The 23110-nt window shown below is 47.5% G+C and overlaps 1 protein-coding gene across 2 annotated transcripts in view; it reads left to right on the forward strand.

Annotated features, from left to right (window-relative positions):
* The window catches only part of LOC115075917 (alpha-tectorin-like), a 160805-nt gene extending 138815 nt beyond the window's left edge, over positions 1 to 21990 (forward strand). For both annotated transcript variants that reach the window (XM_029576867.1, XM_029576868.1), the window contains exons 20-24: positions 1717 to 1865; positions 2557 to 2805; positions 6638 to 6800; positions 20232 to 20328; positions 20740 to 21990. In XM_029576867.1, coding sequence (XP_029432727.1) covers positions 1717 to 1865; positions 2557 to 2805; positions 6638 to 6800; positions 20232 to 20328; positions 20740 to 20822 — 741 coding nt within the window. In that variant the 3' untranslated portion in view covers positions 20823 to 21990. The remainder of the gene's footprint in view (positions 1 to 1716; positions 1866 to 2556; positions 2806 to 6637; positions 6801 to 20231; positions 20329 to 20739) is intronic.
* The last annotated feature ends 1120 nt before the right edge of the window (positions 21991 to 23110 follow it).

Consider the following 23110-nt stretch of genomic DNA (forward strand, 5'->3'; position numbering starts at 1 on the left):
CCCTCTGCTCTCAGTAGCGTTGAAGCTATTCTTCCCCTGTTTTCAGGATCATCCTGTCTGTGGGCAGAGCAATCCTGGGTCATACAATGTTGTCCATTGCTGGGCCACGTGCTCCCTTAGGAGGGGAAGTATTTGCACTCATGGCTGGGGTAATGATACCGCACCCAGTTGGTTTGGTACTCTATCCCGAGATCGCCCTGGGCCTGTCCTGATGCCCTTTGGGTTTCCGGGCTGGTAACACAATCAGGTTCTACTGGGGTTTGCACTTGGGACTCTCTGGCTTCCCATCTCCTGGTAGAGCCTTCAGGACTTCTCCCCTGGGGCAATTGCTCTCAGTTTCCACCGTTTCAAGAAGACTGAGGGCTCTATTTCAGTGGGATACTCCTTGCTGTCTTCAGCAGTGAGTTGTTCGCTTGGGGTTGATAGACAACCAGGAGAATTGTGCTTGCCACAGCAGTCTGCCTCCTTGTGTTCTTTGCTCCTTCCGACTTCTGAGTGGTTTGTCGAGGGGAGTGGAGATGAAGCTAAGAAACCCGTGGTATCTCTCCGTATACCTGCAGGGAGAGATACTACCTTTTTTTTTTCATTCTCTGGTTTGCCCAAAGGGTCTTCCTGCTCCCCTTGCTATCCTGTGACAGGATGGATGAACCGGTTCTGGCAGGTGCTCTTGAGTGAGCTCCAGACCTATTTTATCTCCCTGCTGGGAGGCTTTAGCCTACTGATCTGTTTCGGGGATTGTTCTCAACCCCTGAAACCCTTAATGCTAGGTCTGATGCTTCGGCATGTAGTTTCTGTCCCCGGCCCCACTGTGATTTACTGCTTGTTCTTCAAGCATGACTTGGGTTTCTTCTGCCCATTCGGCCTCCAAGCCATACCTGAGCACTCTTTTTTCCAGACCTTTGGCTGTCAATGGTCGACAATCTCTTTCTGGAGGGCTCTCAGACCCCAGTTTGTTTTTTCGGTTGTTTTTTTTTTCACACCGAAGAAACTGCGGTTTTTGTTCTAGAGTCTCTCTTGTTTACATTTCTGGTTCCTTCCTGTATCCAGAAGGATCTAGATCCACTTTTTTGTCAGAAACCCTGCTTATACTGTTTTCCATGATGCACTGTTGCTTCTGTGTGCGCTCGCATCACTCCCCTGCCTCAGGCATCCCTGCTACATATAAGGGTTTGCGTTTCAGTCTTTTTCTTGGCTTTCTCTGTAGAACCCAACTCTTCTCCAGCTTGCACCCATGGTGGGTCAGCTGCCTTTCAGGCAAAGGAGTGAGTAGTGCTCCAGCACTATGCGGTTTACCGCTTTGTCCTGCTCGGACAGCCTGTAGCTTGGTATTCACCCATATGTAAGGATTACCATCCTTCTTATCCTAGGAGAAAGCAAAGTTACTTACCTATAACAGGTGTTCTCCTAGGATAGCAGGATGTTAGTCCTCACGAAACCCTACTGCCTCCCCTGGGAGTTGGTTTCTCCATGAATGAGCTATATCATGGACTAAGGGACTTTGCCTAGTGGACAGGATGATAACTACAGCCACATATGCTCAGTGGGGCATGCTGAAAGCTCTAGGATCTTTGAGATCAAAGTTCTGTGCCGGGCTCTATCCAATGATGTCACCCGTATATGAAGACTAACATCCTACTGTCCTAGGAGAACATCTGTTACAGGTAAGCAATTCTGCTTAATCTTGGGGAACACTACTAACTCTCGTCTGCTTTCCAGGTGAATGCCACACATACCATCTACTGGAATGCAGTACAAAGTCAGCGAGGGAAGACCAGCAAGAGCCAGGATCTTTACCTACAGCTTTCCTGTGCGTATCCCCTGAGCATCAACATCTTACACCCCTGGGACACAGAGCCCCTTCAGAAGTAAGTGTACAGAGATACCATGCACTTATGGGCCCTCCAGGAGTGAGTATAAAGAGATACCATATACTCACAGTCTCTCCAGGAGCCAGAATATGAGAAACAATGTGCTCAAGGCCTTCCAGAAATGAGTATATAGGGATGAGCATACAGATATATACTCATGGCTCTTCCAGGACTGAGTAACTGTGGGCTCACAGCCCCTCTAGGAGTAAATATATATTTGCAGCTTCTGGAGAGGGAGAGGACTACTTTACTGTCCCAGTGAACCAAATGACCATCCTTTTGATTTAGTGCTATAGCCTAATGAGGATCCTTTTTGAACTATGATCTCAAATGACAACCATGTGGAGTCACCAGTCTGGACTTAATTTTTCTCAGCTGGCAGTCAAGACCCTTGGCTGTTACTGCCATTTTTGGCATTTCTTCCTTGGGTTCTTTATCACTGCTTTAGAGCAGTCCTGAGGTCTGAGTTTCACAGTGATTGTATGCCAATGTATTTGATGAACACTTGTGAATATCCTGCGTGTGAATCTTGAGGACTAGCATTGCCTACTCTTGCTCACTAGAGGAAAATCAGCCACAGGATAGCATTGCTGCTCCTGGGATGTAGCAGAGAGAGTATAAGGGCCTTGCACTGGAGGGAATGTGAGCATGAGAGATTTCATGGGCTTATTTTCTTCTTTGTTCTCAGCTCTGTCAACACAACTTTTCCTTCTGGCCAAGGAACCTACCAGACCATCATGATGGTCTATGGAGACCCACAATATAGGCAGCAGTTCACCAAAACTTCCAACCAGCTTGAAGTGATCGATAAAGTCTACGTGGGGCTCAGTGTCTGGGGCATCGATGCCACTCGGTTTGTGCTGACACTAGCAGCTTGTTGGGCCACACCTGGCTGGGACTCTTCCTCTAGCATCCGGTGGAACATCATCAGAGACCAGTAAGTATTCCTGTGAAACCCAGGCTTACATTCAGCTATTCTGGTGAAATATAGAAGCACAGAATGTGCTAGCAGCTGAAGACCTCTAGGCCCCTCTAGCCTCTACCTATTTCTCCTTACAACTTTAATATAACTCTTTATTTAGAAAACGTTTTGGACATACAACCATATTACATTTTACATCAATGGAAATGTATTAATTGTACAGAGGCAGAAACAGGCCATATAGTGAAAAGAAAATACAACATGCACCATCCGTCCACTCCAAATACTACAGAATACAGCAGCCAGAATTCTTACAGGAACAAAGAAACACGAGCATATCACACCACCCCTTATCTCTCTACACTGGCTCCCAATAAAATACAGAATAGAATACAAGGTTCTAACAATCCTTCACAAAATAATCACAGGACAACGAAATCTATGGCTGAACAAACACATCATACCCCATGCACCAAAAAGGAACCTTCGATCAACGAACAAAGGCCTCCTCAAAATACCTCATGTAAGATCCACTCATCTGAACACAACTCGTGAGAGAGCTATTTCCCTCGCCAGCCCCGCCCTTTGGAATGCATTACCAAGCGAAATAAGAACACAACTTGATATCAAAACCTTTAAAAAGACTTGAAAACATGGATGTTTACAAGAGCCTACACAAATGATCTCATCCATCAACACGACAAGAATTCCACACAAACTTCCACCAAGAAAAGTCCTCAGCCTCAAAGAAACATAAAAGCATCTAAGACAACCCAAGAATTACATAGAATTTGCATCCTGATTACTATATAGTTTAGGTAGTTAAGCTAGCCCATTGGATGTGGCTATCGATGAAAAATATGATGTAACAATGTTCTCTAATACGACTCAACGTTTGTTTAACTAATGTAATTATTGTGAACCGTTATGATGGCAAAACCGAATGATGGTATACAAAACACGTTAAATAAATAAAATAAATAAATAAATGAAAGCTGACATAGGTTAAAACTGTCTGAAAGATAGCAAAAAAGGTTAAGACAAACCAGAAAATATACAATAAGAGCCCTATTTCTTATCATATTTGAAAGTTTCACATTTTAGCTCATATCTCAACATTTCTAAGTCATCAATATCATGGATCTGAGTTAACAAATAGTCCACCCTAGGACTGGACTTCCAGAAAGTGGCTATAGAGAATCGGGCTGCCAAAAGGAGCTGGTTCACAAAAGGGTCTATGTTTAACCAAAATGTCAGAACCAGCCTTTCGGCCCAAGAGAGCTGATAAATATTGAGAAGCCCAAAATGTCAGTAGTCTTCTATATTATTGCAACCAAAACTGCTGTGTAACCCAGCAGCTCCACCACATGTGATAATATGTACCTGATTCCCCACAGCTATGTCAGCAATTAGCGGTGGCACCTAGGAAATCTTTGAAGTAAAAAATGGGAGTGCAATATGTTCTATGTAATAGTTTAATCATACGTTTGGTCCGTCTGGTGCATATGGAAATGTGATGAGCTACCACCCATATAGATTCCCAGGTCTTAGGATCTAGATTAATAATCAAATTAGAGTTCCAGGCATCTATAAGCATTTGTGGGTTAGTAACCCCAAATTTATCAGTGAGTATGCCCCTGTAAATGACTGCAATTAACTTAGTAGAAGCATCTATATCACATAGGAAGTCCTCTATTCCATTCAAGGGTCTTAAGGGCCTAGTCAAATCAAAGCAAGCTTCTAGGGTTGCGTTTAATTGTAAATAAAAAGCATGTGAACTAGGAGACAGCTCGAATACTTGCACAAGAGACTGAAAGTTCTAAAACCCAAAATCACCCCACAGGTAGACTAAGTAGGTTCGCTGTCTCTCCATTGTTTAATTACAGGAGCAAACGTATACTCAGAAATAGAGGAGGTTTTCATAGTTAGAAGCAATGGGGACTATGACTTCTCTATCTTTGTCCAGGTACTTGAGAACTTGACCCCCCTCTTGGAGGGTGTGAGCGATACTAGGGTATGTTCTACAGATTCTCCAAAATGGGGAATCAGATGGTAAAAAGGAAAGCATTGCCAAGTTTACCCCTTCTGCTTGTTCTTTTTCCATCACAAGTCAGGGGTCCTCAACTGGGCCAAACCATGTCTTCAGACATAATAAACATGTGGACTAGTAATAGAGGTGCATGTTGGGTAGAGTCAAGCACCCATCTCTCTTGGGCATCCATAAATAACTCAGCTTTATTCTGGCCTGCTTATGCTGCCAGATAAATTTCAAAAATGTGCCATTAAGGTCATCAAATACACTAGCTGGGATAGTATAAGGAATGTGCTGAAACAAGTAAAGCACGTTCATTTTTTATTCTCCCTGTCCACTAAATAGTCAAGGGCTCCCAATTTTTCAAGTCTTGTTTGATTTCCTCAGCAGGAAGAAAATCTTGCATTCTGTAGATGGCAATTAGGATATATCCTTAGCAATATTTTATTTATTTATTTATTTATAAACTTTTATATACCGACATTCATAGGAAACATCACGCCGGTTTACCATTAACTATAAAGGATGGAAAATTACAATGAACAGGGAGTGGGGGGAAAGGAGGAGCAGGCTAGAAGGAGTAGGTGGAAGAGGCAGAGAGAGAATAATGAGATAGCAAGGGAAAATAAATAGGAACAATGATATGGAGAGAGACAGAGCATAACCTTATTATGTGACTACAATAACATCACAGGATATGTACATATAACACTAGTAACCATATACAATCTTACAAATTTACAATGCTATGTCTAGTGGAGGAGTAAGATAGACTGGATGATCTTTTTCTGCTATTATTTACTATGGGCCTTATTTATTAAGCATTTTTTTCCCTTACATACAGTATGGGGGGAAAAATCCTAGTAAATAAAGCCCTATATGTTACTATGTTGTGAAAATCCCTTCCAGTCTACTTTTTAAAACTGAAACAGTGGCAGATAGGTGCGGCTCTTGAGATTATTGGTAGAGATGTGCATTTATTTAAAATGAAAGTGTAAATTGTGACAAATAATGCTAATTCATTTCATTTGGGAGCCCCAAACCGAATCGGGCCCCATTCAAATGAAACTAACCTTATTCATTTGTTTTGTTTTCATTGGACCAAGACCTAGGCCCGAAGCCGGGGCCTCGCCTAGGGCAGAGGCCCAGGCCCAAAGCAGGAGCTGCGGCCTATACCCAAGTGCGATGCCGGCGCATCAGCCTAGACTTGAAACTAGGGCTTTGACTAGGGCCTAGGCCAAGGCCCAAAACAGGGACCACAGCCTAGGCCAAAGTGCAACGTCGGGGTCTCGGCAGAGGCATAGGCTGATCTGTGACCTCAGCCGAGACACCTGAAAATTAAAAAAAAAAAAAAAAAGCTTACCTGATCCATTGAGTAACCGATGAAGGCCGGGTAACCAATGCCAGGGCCTTGGCCTAGACCCAGACTCGACTCTGCAACCCAACCCAGAGGCTGGGTCCCGGTGCCAGGGCCTCAGCCCGGACTCAGGCCTGATGCCGTGATCCAACACGGAGGTGGGTTCTGATGCCTGGGTCTAGGCTGGAGCCCAAGCCCTGGCCCGATGCCGTGATCCGACATAGACTTATTTTTCTTTCTGAATTAATGAAATTATAACTTGGTGCCTATGATGGATGTACAGACTTACCTCTTCTAGTTTACAAAGAGTGCAATGATATAATGGCAATTTATTACAGAACTCATGGAACATTAAGTAAAATAACAGTGCATTAGTGTTGTATGGCCCATACAGATGGGTTTATGCAGCACTGGCCAGGAGCTATCCTACATTCCATTTCACTGTTTCTCTCATCCAGGTGTCCGCATCCCCAGGATACATCAGTGCAGATTCAGGAGGATGGAGTCTCCACCATAGGACGATTCTCCTTTAATATTTTCCGCTTCCTCTCAGAAGCCTCTCAGGTGCATCTACACTGCCAGATCCGTCTCTGCCATGCCCAAGAGAGAGAGTGCATGAGGGTAAGTGTCATGTCAGAGGATCATCTGGGAAATACATGGGACAGCTTGGGACTAGCCCCCAAAGCTACAAATTCATGTTTTGTGGTCTTTAATTAAAAAGAGTTACCTTTGTGCTATACATATCAGACCTACCAACTGCTCATGGTTTTTCTTTTAAACCTAGTACTTTCCTTATCTCCTTTGGGGCTTCCAGGTTAGTCAAAACCAGAGCTGGGAACTTGGAGCCATGAGCCTTCATTCACAAGTATCCCCACTAACAAATATGACTTAGTAATTGTAGTAACCATGGACTAGGGCTTCTTCCGGACTCTCCAATCAGAGTCTCTGAATCCAGTCTCTATGTATTATCCTTGAGCAATAACCATGTCAGGCTTCAGGGAGCAAAAATATTCTCCAAATTAGACCTCAGAGGAGCCTATAATTTGGTTCGTATCTGCAAAGGCGATGAATGGAAGACCACTTTTAATATTCGAGACGGCCACTTTGAATACCTTGTGATGCCGTTTTGCCTTTGCGACGCCCCTGCAGTCTTCCAGAATTTGATGAACGAGGTCTTCAGGGATATGTTATACCAATGTGTTGTGGTGTACCTTGACAACATCTTAGTATTCTCCAAAGACCTACAAAGCCACCGCCACAATGTCTCTCGCATCCTCCAGTGTCTATGGGACAATCAACTCTATGCCAAACTCGAAAAGCGTTCTTTCAAGCAGGAGACACTCCCTTTCCTTGGCTACGTGGTTTCCAGTCAAGGGTTCAGAATGGACCCCCAGAAGTTGAGAATCTCTGTAAGGACTTGAGGCCTATGGGCCTCAAGTCCTTACAGAGATTCTTTGGCTTTGCCAATTACTACCGGTCTTTTATTCACCATTACTCCACTCTGACCGCACCACTCACAGCCATGACTCGCAAGGGGGCCAGCCCTTCCCAGTGGTCGCCCAAAGCCATGACCGCCTTCCAGGACCTTAAGACCACCTTTCTCCAGGAGCTGTGTCTCCGCCATCCGGATCCCAGACGCCCATTCATTGTCGAGGTCGATGCCTCTGACGTGGGAGTAGGGGCAGTTCTAAGCCAGTACTCAACTACCCATACCTTACATCGATGCTCCTTTTTTCCAAATGTTTCTTTATGGCGGAACAGAATTACGCAATCAGGGATAAGGAGCTGCTAGCTATTAAGCTAGCCTTTGAGGAATGGCGCCCCTAGCTCGAGGGAGCCCAACACTAGATCACAGTGTGTACCGACCACAACAACCTCGAGTATTGACACCGTGCTCATCACTTGAACCATCGTCAGGCCTGTTGGGCCCTCTTTTTTTACCCAATTTAATTTCCTGCTGTGCTACCAACCTGCCAACAAAAATTGCCGAGCCGATGCTCTCTCCAGATCCTTCATTCCGGAGGATGTCCCAGACACTCCACGGCACATAATTGACCCCGCTAAGGTCATCCTGTCTGCCACCTTTCCGGTGCCACCTGGGAAGACTGTGGTCCCTCGTCAATTACGCCGGAGGGTCCTCCGGTGGGCTCACGACTCTCTGATGGAAGGACACCCAGGGCAGTCTAGAACGCTCTCCACACTCCAGTGGTTTTACTGGTGGCCTACCATGAAGAAGGACACACGGGCCTATGTAGAGTCTTGCCCCACTTGCGCCTGCCTTAAACCTCCAGTGGGTCACCCTTGGGGACTCTTGCAACCGCTGCCTATTCCGAGTGAGCCATGGACCCATATCACGACGGATTTCATCGTGGACCTTCCTTCCTCCGGTGGCAACAACACCATTTGGGTCACTGTCAACCGTTTTTCAAAAATGGCCCACTTCGTGGCTCTGCCTGGTCTTCCTTCGGCACCACAGCTCGCAAAATTGTTTATTCGTCATGTGTTCCGGCTCCACGGCCTTCCCATACATATTCTCTCGGACCGTGGAGTCCAGTTTATTGCCAGATTTTGGAGATATCTCTGCAAAAAGTTCAACATCTCGTTAGATTTCACCTTGGCTTATCACCCTCAAGCCAATGGACAGAGAGAACGAATAGGACTCTGAAACAATTTCTGCAGGCCTACGTTAATCTAGACCAGAATGATTGAGCTGACCTCCTTCCCTGGGCGGAGTTCGCCCTGAATTCTCATCAGTCCGCATCCACCGGCTCATTACCTTTCCAGGTGATCTATGGACATCAGCCTCTGCCACCGCTTCTGCTTCAACTATCTGTTCCCTCACCAGCAGCCCAGTCGACTGCCCAGGAGTTGCATCAACTTTGGAACAGCACGAAGCAGCTGCTACAGCACGCAGCCCAAAGGTCAAAAAGGTTGTTTGATGCACATCATCGTGAAGCTCCCTAGTTTAAACTGGGCAACAAGGTGTAGTTCAGCACCCGGTTTATTTGATTCAAGCTGCCTTCGGCTCACTTTGCTCCCAAGTACATTGGCCCCTTTCCGGTGCTCCACCATTTAGGTCCAGTCACCTACAAACTGCAGCTGCCCTACTCTCTCAACAACACCTTCCACATATCGCTATTAAAACCTTGGTATTGTCCGGCTTCTCCAAAAAACCACCAGAGCCTCAACACTGTCATCTGAAGCAGATGTGATATACCAAGTCCAAGACATCCTTGATGTGAGGAAACGTGGAAAGAAGTGGGAATACCTCCTGTCTTGGGAGGGCTTTGTGCCAGAAGAGAACAGTTGGGAGCCTGCCACCAATATCCTTGATAAGGACCTCATCAAGCAGTTCCATGCCACATCCTCTAAAACCGAAACCCCCGGGAAGGGGGCCTTAGGAAGGGAGGTACTGTTATGACCGTCTGCCGCGGTCGGCCGCAGCTAACCCAACTCACGTCATGTATTGCCCTGCTCTTCTCTCCGGGTGAACCATCGCGTACCTCCAGGCTCTCGGGACTCCTCATGGTGGCTGGGATACTGCCGACCCTCACGCCAACTCCGGGCTTTCCTAGGCGCATGCGCATGCCACCGGGCATCCCCAACTGATGACTTAACAAGTTTGGGATTCATAAGTACCTCCCTTGGCCTACGCTAACCGACTTGGCAACGAGTTCCTTCGCCTCACTGGTGCTTGTTCCTGTTTCTCTGGACCCGTGGTTCCTGCCTTGGATCTCCATCTGCTGTTCTGGACTCTGGCTCGGGTACCCACTCCTCGGGGGCCTGCTTGCGCTTCCTATGGGAGACCTGGTTTCCAGGCTTCCCTGCTTCTCGGGGTAGCTCCTGCGCTTCTCACCAGAGGTCCTGCCTGCTCGCTTCTTCGCTTCTCTAGGTTGCCTCAAGAACTGCCTATCAGAGATTCCATCTCTACGCTTCCCCGCTCCTCGGGGCAGTCTCTACCTTACCACACCGGAGACTTTGTCTCTATGCTTCCCCGCTCCTCGCGGCAGCCTCTACGTCACTTTATCTGAGACTTGATTCTACACTTCCCTGCTCCGCGGGGCAGTATCTACATCTTGCATTAGTGGCTTACTCTGCGCTTCCCCGCTCCTCGGGGCAGCCCCTATGTCGTCACACCAGAGATTCTGTTGCTACGCTGTCCTGCCCCTCGGGACAGTCTCCGCATCACTCCTCCAGAAGTTCCTGTCTTTGTGCTCCCCACTCCTCGGGGCCTGCCTAGCGCTCCTCTGACTTGAAGGTTCCTGCTCTGCTACACTGCCTCCTCAATCCTGCCTAAGTACTGTGACTCCTCTGCACTGTGCCTCTTCGCCCTGCTCCTCGGGACGCCTCACAGTATATCTCAGTGCAGGTACCTGCGATCACGTGCAGTGACACAGGACGTTCGCACTCTACTGAACTACAGTTGTGACCCCTGCTGCAGCTGACCTCGCCTCCCTACGGTGAGGACCTGTGGGGCTCCACCCCTCAGTTAGTATCAACCTCCACCTCAGGCCAAGGGTCCATGAAACCCACAAATCCTAACATATCTGCTCCAAATTTGTTTAGCGGGAGCATAGAGCACAAGTGTCATCAAAAAAACTAATGATCCCCAGGGAGGAGGGGGACTGGGGGTTCCCAAATGTCCGCTACTATAACTTGGCGTGCTCCCTGCAAGCTTTGGGTGACTGGCTGGAGGCCACCTGCAGTTTTGCATATGTGGATGAGGAAGCTGTATCCGTTTACCCATTTGGACTCAGCTTTTTATTATATATTCAGTACTCCAGGTCCTCATCCTATCGAAACTCGACTATTGTAACTCCATTCTCCTCGGACTCCTAGACTCCACCCTCAAGCCACTCCAGCTACTGCAAAATGCGACAGCCAGATCCCTCACAAACTGCAAGCGCTCCACACACATCACCCCCATACTAAAAGACCTACACTGGCTCCCCATAACCCACAGAATTCAATATAAAGCCCTCACCCTCATGCACAAATCCATCAACAACGAAAAAACAGACTGGCTAAAGGACACCCTTCATCCATAACCACACAAAGAAACCTGCGCTCTAAAAACACTAGACTACTCACCATCCCCTCCATCAAACAGGCCCACCTCACCTCAACACGACAATGCGCAATTTCAATAGCAGGCCCCACATTGTGGAACAAACTACCAGCAAAACTCCGAACAGAATCCTCATCACAAAACTTCAAGAAAGCACTAAAAACCTGGCTTTTCCGAAAAGCCTATCCCGCCAACAATTAACCCTCGCCACCGAGATCCAACCCCAAACAACCAGCTCTATAACCCCACACATAACCCACTAGAGAACTCAAAACATCTCCAACCAAAGGTCCATACTTTTCACAATAATGTTAGCCGTTATAATGGTAAGAATTAAGACGTGTTTGTTATTCAGTGTAATAATGTTATAATTGTTAGAACAATACATAGATGCAGTTTTTACTATGTTACAATGTAAAGATAATATGACCTGTTGTCACACTATCACTTAAGTTATTATGTAAACCGATGTGATACCTATGTTTGAATATCGGTATATAAAAACAAATAAATAAATAAAAACATGCAGGGAAGGGAGCATGTCCGAACAGCATCGCCAGTAATATTCTTGTCTAATACATGCAATATGGCTGGCGTTCATTGAGGAAGTTGCTGAAGCTGCTGTGGAAAGTTACCCGTTGGCTGCTGATTTGCGGGAATCCAAGATTCCCGGTGGGAGCATCAAGTAAATTATTTTTTCAGTGGCCTTTCGCAGCACAAATATGTTTCTTTGACTTCATTGATCATCCCAGCAAGAGCATGTTCTCTTTCCAAATTGGTCAGGAGAACTTTCAGTTTCAGGCCCAAGACTTCTTGTTGTACCTCCAGCTCTCTAAGCAGATTCAGATTGCACGGGCCTTATACATCTGGGCCTTTTCAAAGATTACTGGTACTCTATGTTGCAGCCCCGGTCGCCGCCTTAGCGACCGGGTCCTTACCTCCACCGGGGTTCTCTCCGCACTGCCGCGAGCCGCGGGATTCGGGGCCGGCCTGGCCGCATGGCAGCGGCGTCTCCACGAGGGAGACGCTGCCGACGCTGCCAAGGCCCGATCGCGACTCCTCCCCCCTGCAGGGAACGCGCGCGCGCGAGGGCCGTCCTTTTACAGGTCCAGCACCTGGAAGTGCTGAACCGCCCTCTCCCTGACGTCAGCGCCGGCGGGGGATTTAAGCCTGCAGTGCTCCTTCCTGCTTTGCCTTGCAACGTGGTCGCTCCTGAGTGTTAGTTGCTGTTCCTGATCCTGCCTGCCAGTTTCAGCGTTCCTGTTCCTGTTCTTGTTCCTGTTCTTCGGACTTCTGCTGCCTGCCTTGACCTCGGTACGTCTCCACGCTTCTGACTTCTGCTGCCTGCCTTGACCTCGGTACGTTTCCACGCTTCTGACTTCTGCTGCCTGCCTTGACCTCGGTACGTTTCCACGCTTCTGTCTTCTGCTGCCTGCTGTGACCACGGCTCGTAGTCTCACCTAAGTCCCAGCGGTCCGGGTCCCTACAGGCTCCTCCTGGGGGGACCTCGGACTTCCAGGGCGAAGCCACCTAAGCCCTAGCGACCCGGGCGTCGACAGCTCCTCTGGGGGCGTCTCGGGTTTCCAGGTGAAGATCCTTCTTCGGCTGTGCGTGATCTGCCTCCCGACCGTCTCTCTTCACCGGTCGGCCTAAGGATCCACTTCCGGGACACAACAGTTTGCAAGGCCATGGATCCGGCAGACCTCGCCGGCCTGCAAGCCATCCCCGGACTTGCCCAACGCCTGGTGCAGCAGCAACAGGTATTGGATTCGCTGGCTGCCACTGTGGAACGGTTGGCGGTTCGCATGGACGCTGAACCCCTTGCACCAGTTCCCACACCCGCACCGGCGCCAGTGGTAACAATCCATGCTCCTACTCAGCTTCCGGCTCCATCACGGTACGCCGGGGATTCCAAAGCTTGTCGCGGTTTCTTGAACCAATGCTACGTACGCTTTGCCTTGCTGCCCAATCAGTTTCCATCGGATGCCGTCAAGGTGGCATACATCTTTTCGCTGCTAGACGGTCGGGCACTGAATTGGGCGTCACCCATGTGGGAAAAGAATGACCCCGCCTTGAGTGACTTGAACAGATTTGTGGAGGATTTTAAAGCAGCCTTTGACGAGCCTGCACGCCAGACCTCAGCGACCTCAGAGTTACTCCAACTCCGGCAGGGAACACGGACGCTAGCTGATTACGCGTTGGAGTTCCGTACGCTCGCCCTAGAGGTTGGTTGGTGAGATGATGCCCTCCGAGGCGTGTTCTTGGAGGGGTTGGCAGCTAGGATTAAGGACGAGCTGGCTGCTCGCGACCTCCCGGAGGATCTTAACTCCCTCATCGACGTGGCAGGTCGCATTGATCGACGTTTACAACAAAGAGCAAAGGAGGGGCGTCCTCTTCGTCGAATGGCTCCCCTACCTGCAGTCCTCTCCAGACCATCGAATTCCAGCCCTCGTAGCCCCAGTAACTCTGCAGAGACCTCCACGGAGGAACCCATGCAACTGGGCAGGTCCTCGTTGTCACCTGAGGAGAGACAACGCCGTCATGATCTGAGGCTATGCCTGTACTGCGGTGGTAAGGGCCATTTCCTGGCTCAGTGCAAGGAACGGGCGGAAAACTCCCGCGCCTAGGGTTAAGAGAGGAGTGTTCCCTAGGTTGTCTTAACGCTGCTCCTCAATGTGTAGTACCAGTAACTTTGAGATACCCACGTGGTTCCTTCAAAACGCAGGCTCTCATCGACTCGGGGGCCGGAGGGAACTTTATCACGAAAGATTTAGTGCAACGACTTCAGCTCCCCACGCAACTCCGGGAACCGCCCTTACGAGTCACCTCTATCCAGGGTACACCACTGTCCGGCAGTATCTCATCCATGACCTCGCCACTCACCCTCCAGACTGGTCTGCTCCATACCGAGAAAATCTCGTTCCTGGTTTTAGAGAAGTCCATCCACCCAGTGGTTCTCGGGTTACCCTGGCTGCAGCAACACTCTCCGGAGATCCGGTGGGACGATCTACAGATCACTCGATGGAGTCCTAAGTGTCTCCGCTCTTGCATTCAATCCCAGAAGGAGCAACGAATTCCGCTGGCACATACTGGGCCTCTACTGCCGTCACCTTATGCAGATTTTGCCGATGTTTTTTCTAAAGAAAAGGCAGAATTATTACCTCAACATCGCCCCTTTGATTGTGCGATTGATTTGCTTCCCGGTTCTACTCCGCCTCGGGGAAGAGTGTACCCCTTGTCTCAACCTGAAACTCAAGCCATGTCGGACTACATCACCGAAAATCTCACCAAAGGATTCATCCGACCCTCGAAGTCTCCCGCAGGGGCGGGTTTCTTCTTTGTCGCCAAAAAAGATGGGTCCTTGAGGCCATGTATTGATTACCGAGGACTCAATACCATCACTAAGAAGAATCGCTACCCGTTACCTCTAATTCCTGAGCTATTAGACAAACTCCAGGGAGCACAAGTATTCACTAAGTTGGACTTACCGGGTGCCTACAATTTAGTCCGTATCCGTCCCGGGGATGAATGGAAGACCGCTTTCAATACCCGGGACGGGCACTATGAATACTTGGTTATGCCATTCGGACTCTGCAATGCTCCTGCCGTGTTCCAACACTTAATGAATGAGATCCTTCGGGAACTACTACAATCTTGTGTAATTGTGTATCTTGATGATGTCCTCATCTACTCCCCCGATTTGATCTCCCATCGGCGACATGTTCGACAGGTGCTTCAGATTCTCCGGGATCACCACTTATATGCGAAGTTTGAAAAGTGTCTCTTCGAGCAGGAGTCACTGCCCTTTTTAGGGTACATTGTGTCCGCAACAGGGTTTTGCATGGATCCCAGCAAAGTATCTGCCATCAGAAATTGGCCCCAGCCGGTGGGTCTGAAAGCTTTGCAACGCTTTCTAGGATTCGCAAATTTCTACCGGCATTTCATTCCCCAGTATTCACGGCTGGTGGCGCCGCTCACCACTCTTACCAGGAAGGGTGCGGACGCTCGACTATGGCCTATCGAGGCATGTAAAGCCTTTGAGGACTTGAAAGAGGCTTTTCTCCATGACACCTGTTTACGTCACCCAGACCCGACACGGCCCTTCTTCGTGGAGGTGGATGCCTCCAACATAGCCGTTGGGGCGGTCCTGTCTCAGAATTCTAGTTCCGGACATCTACTACCTTGCTCCTATTTTTCCAAGAAGTTTACACCCGCCGAGGGCAACTATGGAATAGGAGACAAGGAGTTACTTGCAATTAAATTAGCCCTAGAAGAGTGGAGACAATGGCTGGAGGGGTCTCTTCATCCTGTCACAATCTACACAGACCATAAGAATTTGGAATTTCTGAATCAGGCCCAACGACTCAATCCCAGACAGGCGCGTTGGTCGCTTTTCTTCAGCCGGTTTGACTTCGTCCTCAAGTATCGGCCGGCCTCTAAGAACGTCAGAGCAGATGCTTTGTCTCGTTATGACATTCAGGAAGAAAAGGTGGAACCCCTTCAATACATCATTGATCCCGCCAAGATTCAAGTAGCCAGTACCTCTGTATCCTCTCTTGGGAGAGTGGTTGTTCCCCGCAGAGATCGCAGGAGGGTCCTCGGGTGGGCCCATGACTCCCTCTCAGGGGGCCACGCCGGCAGGGAGAGGACGCTCGATCTGTTGAACCGCTATTACTGGTGGCCCAAGGTGAGGCAAGATGTACGCCTGTACGTGGATTCTTGTCCAGTCTGTGCCAGACAAAAGCCTCTTAGCGGCCAGCCGTGGGGCCTCTTACAACCACTACCCATTCCCACCAAGCCGTGGGCTCACATCGCCACAGATTTTGTGGTGGACCTGCCACTGTCTGAGGGACATTCTGTGATATGGGTCACCGTGGATCGGTTCTCCAAGATGGTGCATCTGGTACCCTTACCCAAGCTTCCTTCGGCGCCTGAACTGGCAATCCTGTTCACGCATGAACAATGTTCATTGTAAGCCTCTAACTTGAAGCGATATTTACTGTTCATTGTAAACCGGGGTGATATGTATATTATACAGGAACCTCCGGTATATAAATCCTTTAAATAAATAAATATAAATAAAATCTTCAGGACTCACGGACTTCCGCAAAGTATAGTATCCGACAGGGGGCCTCAATTCACCGCTCGATTCTGGCGGGCTCTCTGCAAGAAATTCGGAGTACAGCTAAATCTATCCACTGCCTTCCATCCGCAGAGTAATGGACAGACTGAGCGGATGAACAGGTCACTGAAGACTTTTTTTCGAAGTTTCGTCTCCGAGAAGGGAAATAATTGGGTTCCTCTTCTTCCCTGGGCCGAGTTCGCCTATAATAATCATACTCACTCTGTCACTGGTCAGTCCCCCTTTCAGATAGTGTTTGGACGCCACCCAAGACCGCCAGTACCTGTTCCAATTACCGTTCCCTCACCAGCAGCACTAACAGTAGCCCATCAGATTCATCACCGTTGGAAGACAATCCAGCAACGACTTATCACATCTGCAGAGAGGGCACGAAGATGTGCCAATCGCCACCGCCGTCCTGCACCAGTATTCCTACCTGGTACCAAAGTCTGGTTGAGTACCAAAAATCTTCAGCTGCCGGGCCGATCTCGGAAATTGGCCTCTAGATACTGTGGTCCTTTCCAAGTAGCGGAACGAATAGGTCTAGTGTCCTACAGATTTCGTCTTCCTTCATCTCTTCGCATACACAACGTGTTCCACGTATCACTGTTGAAGCCAGTGGTGCTTTCACGCTTTCATCATCCGACAACAGATGCCATATCAACCTCTTCTACCGAGGAACCCACGTATCAGGTACGGGAAGTACTGGTCGTACGCTTCCATGCCCGCCGCTGGGAGTACCTTCTAGCATGGGAGGGATGTGGACCCGAGGAGAATTCTTGGGAACCTGCTCGGAACATTCTGGACAAGTCACTGCTAGTTCAGTTTCATCAGGACAACCCTGGGAAGCCGGGACCCCTGCGGAGGGGGCGTAGGAGAGGGGGTACTGTTGCAGCCCCGGTCGCCGCCTTAGCGACCGGGTCCTTACCTCCACCGGGGTTCTCTCCGCACTGCCGCGAGCCGCGGGATTCGGGGCCGGCCTGGCCGCATGGCAGCGGCGTCTCCACGAGGGAGACGCTGCCGACGCTGCCAAGGCCCGATCGCGACTCCTCCCCCCTGCAGGGAACGCGCGCGAGGGCCGTCCTTTTACAGGTCCAGCACCCGGAAGTGCTGAACCGCCCTCTCCCTGACGTCAGCGCCGGCGGGGGACTTAAGCCTGTAGTGCTCCTTCCTGCTTTGCCTTGCAACGTGGTCGCTTCTGAGTGTTAGTTGCTGTTCCTGATCCTGCCTGCCAGTTTCAGCGTTCCTGTTCCTGTTCTTGTTCCTGTTCTTCGGACTTCTGCTGCCTGCCTTGACCTCTGTACGTTTCCACGCTTCTGACTTCTGCTGCCTGCCTTGACCTCGGTACGTTTCCATGCTTCTGTCTTCTGCTGCCTGCTGTGACCTCGGCTCGTAGTCTCACCTAAGTCCCAGCGGTCCGGGTCCCTACGGGCTCCTCCTGGGGGGACCTCGGACTTCCAGGGCGAAGCCACCTAAGCCCTAGCGACCCGGGCGTCGACAGCTCCTCTGGGGGCGTCTCGGGTTTCCAGGTGAAGATCCTTCTTCGGCTGTGCATGATCTGCCTCCCGACCGTCTCTCTTCGCCGGTCGGCCTAAGGATCCACTTCCGGGACACAACAACTCTATACAAAGGGGAAACAGTTGCTAGCCAACCTTTATAAATTTCTTCATTCTACAGCAGCTTATCGCACATTATCAACGCTGGCCTTGGTATGGGCAGCAGATTTGGAGACTGAGATAGATGGGGAAGATTTGCAAGACAGCCTAACTATGCTCAAGTGCAATGTAACCTCTGTTCTTATCTGGGAACAACATATGCAAATACTTCATAGGCTGATAATTTCCCCATATCGTGCTTATCAAATGCAGTTAGTGCCCCATATGAACTGCCGGAGGTGCCCAGAACTTAGGGCAACCCTCAGCCATGGTGTGTGGGACTGTCCGGTTCTCCAACAATTCTGGACTGATATCTGGTCTTTTTTTTTTTTTTTGGATCGTTTGAATATCTGTATCTCAGCTCAGGCACGATTATGTATATTGGGGGTAATACCTGATGTTGTCTCTTGCACTAAATTGGAAGTTGCTTTACTCACTCGGGGCCTCTGTGCTGCTTGGTGCTGTATTCTAGCCAGGTGGATGGAGGGGGACCCCCCCCTCCTTACACTGGCCTTTTGGCGCGCAGAGATGTTAGACCTTCTATTGATGGACTACAAATCATGGTGTTTGGGTATGGGGGGGCAAGTGAGCTAAAAAAATGTGTCTATTTGGGGGCCATTTATAGCATATTTACCCCATTTGAGACAAGCTAGATTCTTGGGGTTTAGTGGGGCCAAAATCTGTAACCGCGTCATCATGAGTCCTTTCTCTGCATCCTTCAACCACTAAGCTGTTTACTGTAATATGTTTCCTTCATTAGTATTGTGTTTTTATCATATTGTAATTCTGCACTGAGTTGGGGGGGGGGGGTAGGGGGAGGGAACCAACTGGTCGCATCGGTGTTCCCCCTTTCTGATTTCGTTAGTGGGAATTTATGTCACAGTTCTGCAGGGTGGGCACCTTGAAATTGTAACATTGACAGTGATTTTTTTCAGCTGTTGGTTCTGTATCCTTTATATTAAAATTGAATAAAGATATTGAAAAAAAAACAACCTGAACTAGAAACCGCCCAAGCCAGACTCTGTAAGCAGTGTAACAACAGAAAAACAGAAACATTACAACTCCTCACATAATATCAAACAAAATTAAGAAATATTAAGCATCAATCATAATAAAATCATAATAATGAAAAGAATAAATATTGCAAAACAGCTAATGAATAAAACATTTAATAATAAAAAATTTCCAAATAACTTCTAATTTAAAAAAATTATAAATTTTGCAAATACCAATAAAATATTTCCAGATACAACAGATAATTAGAAGGATAAGGGAAAGGTGCTCCCAGGGTTGGGGGGAGGAGTTGTCTGGCTAGTGCTGAATTTTAGCATTAACTGTCTAAGATTAGCTGCTTCACTTTGAGAAGTCCTAAATCTAGCTAAGCTAAAATCTTAGATGGTTAGATGTAGGGATGGGTATAGCCTGGCTTGGTTTTCATATGAGTCGATTTGAACGTTAGGCAGCTAAACCATTTGCAAATTGACCCCATAGCTTATAAATGTAAAACTTTTTTTTAAATTTCTTCTGGATTCTGAAAAGTCCCCTCCCCTAGCACATTAGTGAGAAACAAAATTCTTATTCTAGAATGGCAATGCTCTAAAGATGATTGAACACAGCTTGATCTTCTGCTAGGCTGGCTCTGCGGAAGATGACACTGTATATAAAAAGGTATGATTGGTAAAGTTTACTAACGGGTAGATTTTGAAAGGTGCACGTGTGCTTCCCGGCACGTACACATAGATGTGCCAATTTTATAACATGCGTGCTGGATTTTGTAATTTGCGCGTGCATGGGGTGGTACAGTTTTGCAAATTTTGCGCAGCAATGCATCCCAGGCTTCCCAGTTCCCTACCCCTACCTATCTTCCCTTCCCCTTCCCCTTTCCTCCCCAACCCCTAAATCCAATTTTTTTTTATTTTTACCTTTGTTGAGCAACTTACTTCCGTTTCCGAGCTGAAGTAAGTTATGCGCGCCAGCAGAGCGGACAATGCCGCTATCCCGGCCCCGCCTAGAACATGGCCCCCGGCCCTGCCCCTTCCAGGAAGGCCAGCATATATGCACGTACCAGCCTTTACGTGCACGGTGGATTTAAAATCCGGCCGTAAACGAGCATGAAATGTGAAAGCAAAGGGAATTGTTTATCAGATGTCTTGTTTAATCTGTACCAGTGATAAAGGAATCTTTCATTCCTCTATTTTTATCTGCAGCATTGCGGAAGGGATAAGGTCTCCATTGTGGGAATGGAAGACCCCTCTAATGTCGTGTCAGTCGGCCCTTTTGTGAGAGATGATGGTGCAGTGACAGGTAATTCTCCTTGAAAATGACTGCGGGTTACAGTCCCAAGGCCTTGGAAACTGTTATATAGCTCAAGGCACCAAAATAGCTCAGCAGAAGACTTTCTACCCTAGAGGTAGCTGCATGAAGTAAATGACTCTAAACACCTGCCAGCCATGTATACGTTCCCTGAATGCAGACTACTGTCATGGTCAGATTTAAGCATTGGGGCGCCAGATTCTGAAGGCACCCCAAACTTGGGATTCCCCTTGCTACTCTTTAATTTCTGGGGACAAATCCCCCACCTCCAGTCTTCGGCCTACAGGCGCCATAATCTTAACTCTGGCCCTGGCTACTGAGGGAGAACATGGCCAGGCCAAAACAATAGGTCATGAGAGCATGTTGCCATCATTCCCAACACCTTTTTCCTTTTTTTCCCAGATGCCCACTTGTTGAGTGGAAGAAGCTGGGTGTGTCTTTGGTTACCTCTCTTCCTGCCACTGCTTCTCCTCTTCTGTGGCTGACGCACGGCTTGATAGGAACCTCAAGGGTCATGGTGCTGGATCCCAGCCCTGTGATTGACCCAGAAGCTCAGAAGGAGCAGGGAGAACTGCTGGGTATGAAACAGACACAAACCTGGAGCTCAGTGGCATTGCTCCTGAGTCGGAGCCTGGTAAAATATGAAATGAACTGAAAAGTCAAAATTAGCCAAGAGGTGGCTAGTTAGCTCAGCTGGTTGGATCGTGGTGTAATAATGCGAGTGTTAGTTAATGTGGTAATCTACATTTTGAAAATGCCGTATACAGGGTGGCCCATGGAAAACTACGCTGGTATTGGAGGCGGGCTACTTTTCCATGGGCCACCCTGTATTATCTTCCAGAGATGTGATTTTTTTTAAAGTGTAAGAATCTGATACCCTGATACTGAATGCTACAGATTGCTTAACTTTTCATTTCAACTGTTTCAGTAAGGAAATGCCTTAAGCAATCTCCCAGTTGCAATAGTTATTAAAATAACCCCTTTTGATTTAATTGTGATGTATCTGATGCTGCATTAATGATTATCATTGTAAAAATTATATCAATAAAGTTTATTTTGTGTATAAAAAGATATAGGCCAGTACCCATGCAAAGGAGAGCATACACAGGGAATGAGGGAGTAAATCTACACAGTACGTTTGGAAAATGCTAGCTGTATGATCAACTGGAAGTTTAAAGTAGTATAGTTGCCATTTCTTGACCTTATGAAGCGGGTAAAAGCTGCAAAACTAGTCAAGAAATGCATAAAGTTAGTCCAATGAAAAGATATAGTATAAGTTAGTATAAATGTTAGTATAGCATGTAATGCTGGGATGGACATGAAAGGCAGTGCCCCCAGGCTCCTGGCAGCCATGGGAGAAATTGCATAATTTATAACCTGCCTCACAATTAACATTCCTGAGCTTCTCCAGTCATTTGAAGAACACTATAGGATGCCTGCCTCCAGCCCCTCCCTTCACAAACAAGCAAGGAATAGAAAGGGGATTGTGAGGCTGGAGATGAAAGATGAGGTACTCTGCTCCCTCTCCTCCTGCCCTAAAGAGATCAAGAGGGGAGGGGTGAAGTTGGAGTGGACTAAGAAAGCAGGATATATACATAAATACAAAAGATTTGCCATACAGGGTCAAAGCAAAGGTCCATCCTGTTTCCAACAGTGTGCAAGCCAGGTCACAAGTACGTGGCAGGATCCCATGGGGAGAGAGATTCCAAGCTGCTTATCCCAAGAATAAGCAATGATTAATGGACATTTCCTCCAGGAACTTGTCCAAATCTTTTTTAAACACAGCTACAATAATAGCTTTTACCACATCCTCTGGCAATGAATTCCAGAGCTTAATTATGTGTTGAGTAAAAAACATATTTTCTCTTATTAGTTTCATATGTATTGCCAGTAACTTCATTGTGTGTCCCCTGGTCTTTGGACTCTTTGAAAGAGTAAACAACTGATTAACGTTTACTCGTTCCACTGCACTCATTGTTTTATAAACCTCTATCATATCTCCCCTCAGTCATCTCTTCTTCATGTTGGACTCCTAACCTCTTTAGCCTTTTCTCATAGGGGAATTGTTCCATCCCCTTTATCATTTTGAAATTTTTGAAATTAGATCAGAACTGCACACAATACTCATGGAGCGATACAGAGATCCCTCAAAGATCTCTTAAATCAAACCAAAGATGATTTTGATATTATTCCTGGATGTATCTGTTACCCAATATATGTGCACTTATTCTGACTATCTGCAGATGCATACATATCCTTATATACATCTACAGACCTTATAAATACCTACAGTACCTGAATGTAATCCACTTTGAAGTGCTGAAAAGCAGAATATAAAAATCTAAGTTAAATAAAAAATAAATATATGTGAAAAGACAACAAGGACTGTTTGAATTCAAAACAAAAATGACATTTCATAGTTAAAAGTTTGTAATCCTTAAGGTGAATTTTAAAAGCCTGGCGCACACCAATATCGGGAGAGGCACACACAAGTCACTGAATTTTAAAAGCCTCCCAGATGTGTGCGTATCTTCTGCAGCGTGCACATCTCACTTTGATTCAAAAAGGGGCGTGGTCTGGGTATCACCTGAGTGAGATATGTGCATAAATACTAGGGATGTGCAGCAGGGACGGATACGTTAGATTCGGTATTCGTATTCAGCGGGACCCAAATCCGTTACATCCGTTTTCGGGGGACTCCGATTCATTCATTAGTTACATATGGTATTCGTTTCCCATTAAAGTTTAAAAAAAAAAAAAAAACATCCCAACC

Source organism: Rhinatrema bivittatum, chromosome 14 (assembly GCF_901001135.1).
Source record: "Rhinatrema bivittatum chromosome 14, aRhiBiv1.1, whole genome shotgun sequence".
In the NCBI taxonomy this organism is placed as follows: domain Eukaryota; kingdom Metazoa; phylum Chordata; class Amphibia; order Gymnophiona; family Rhinatrematidae; genus Rhinatrema; species Rhinatrema bivittatum.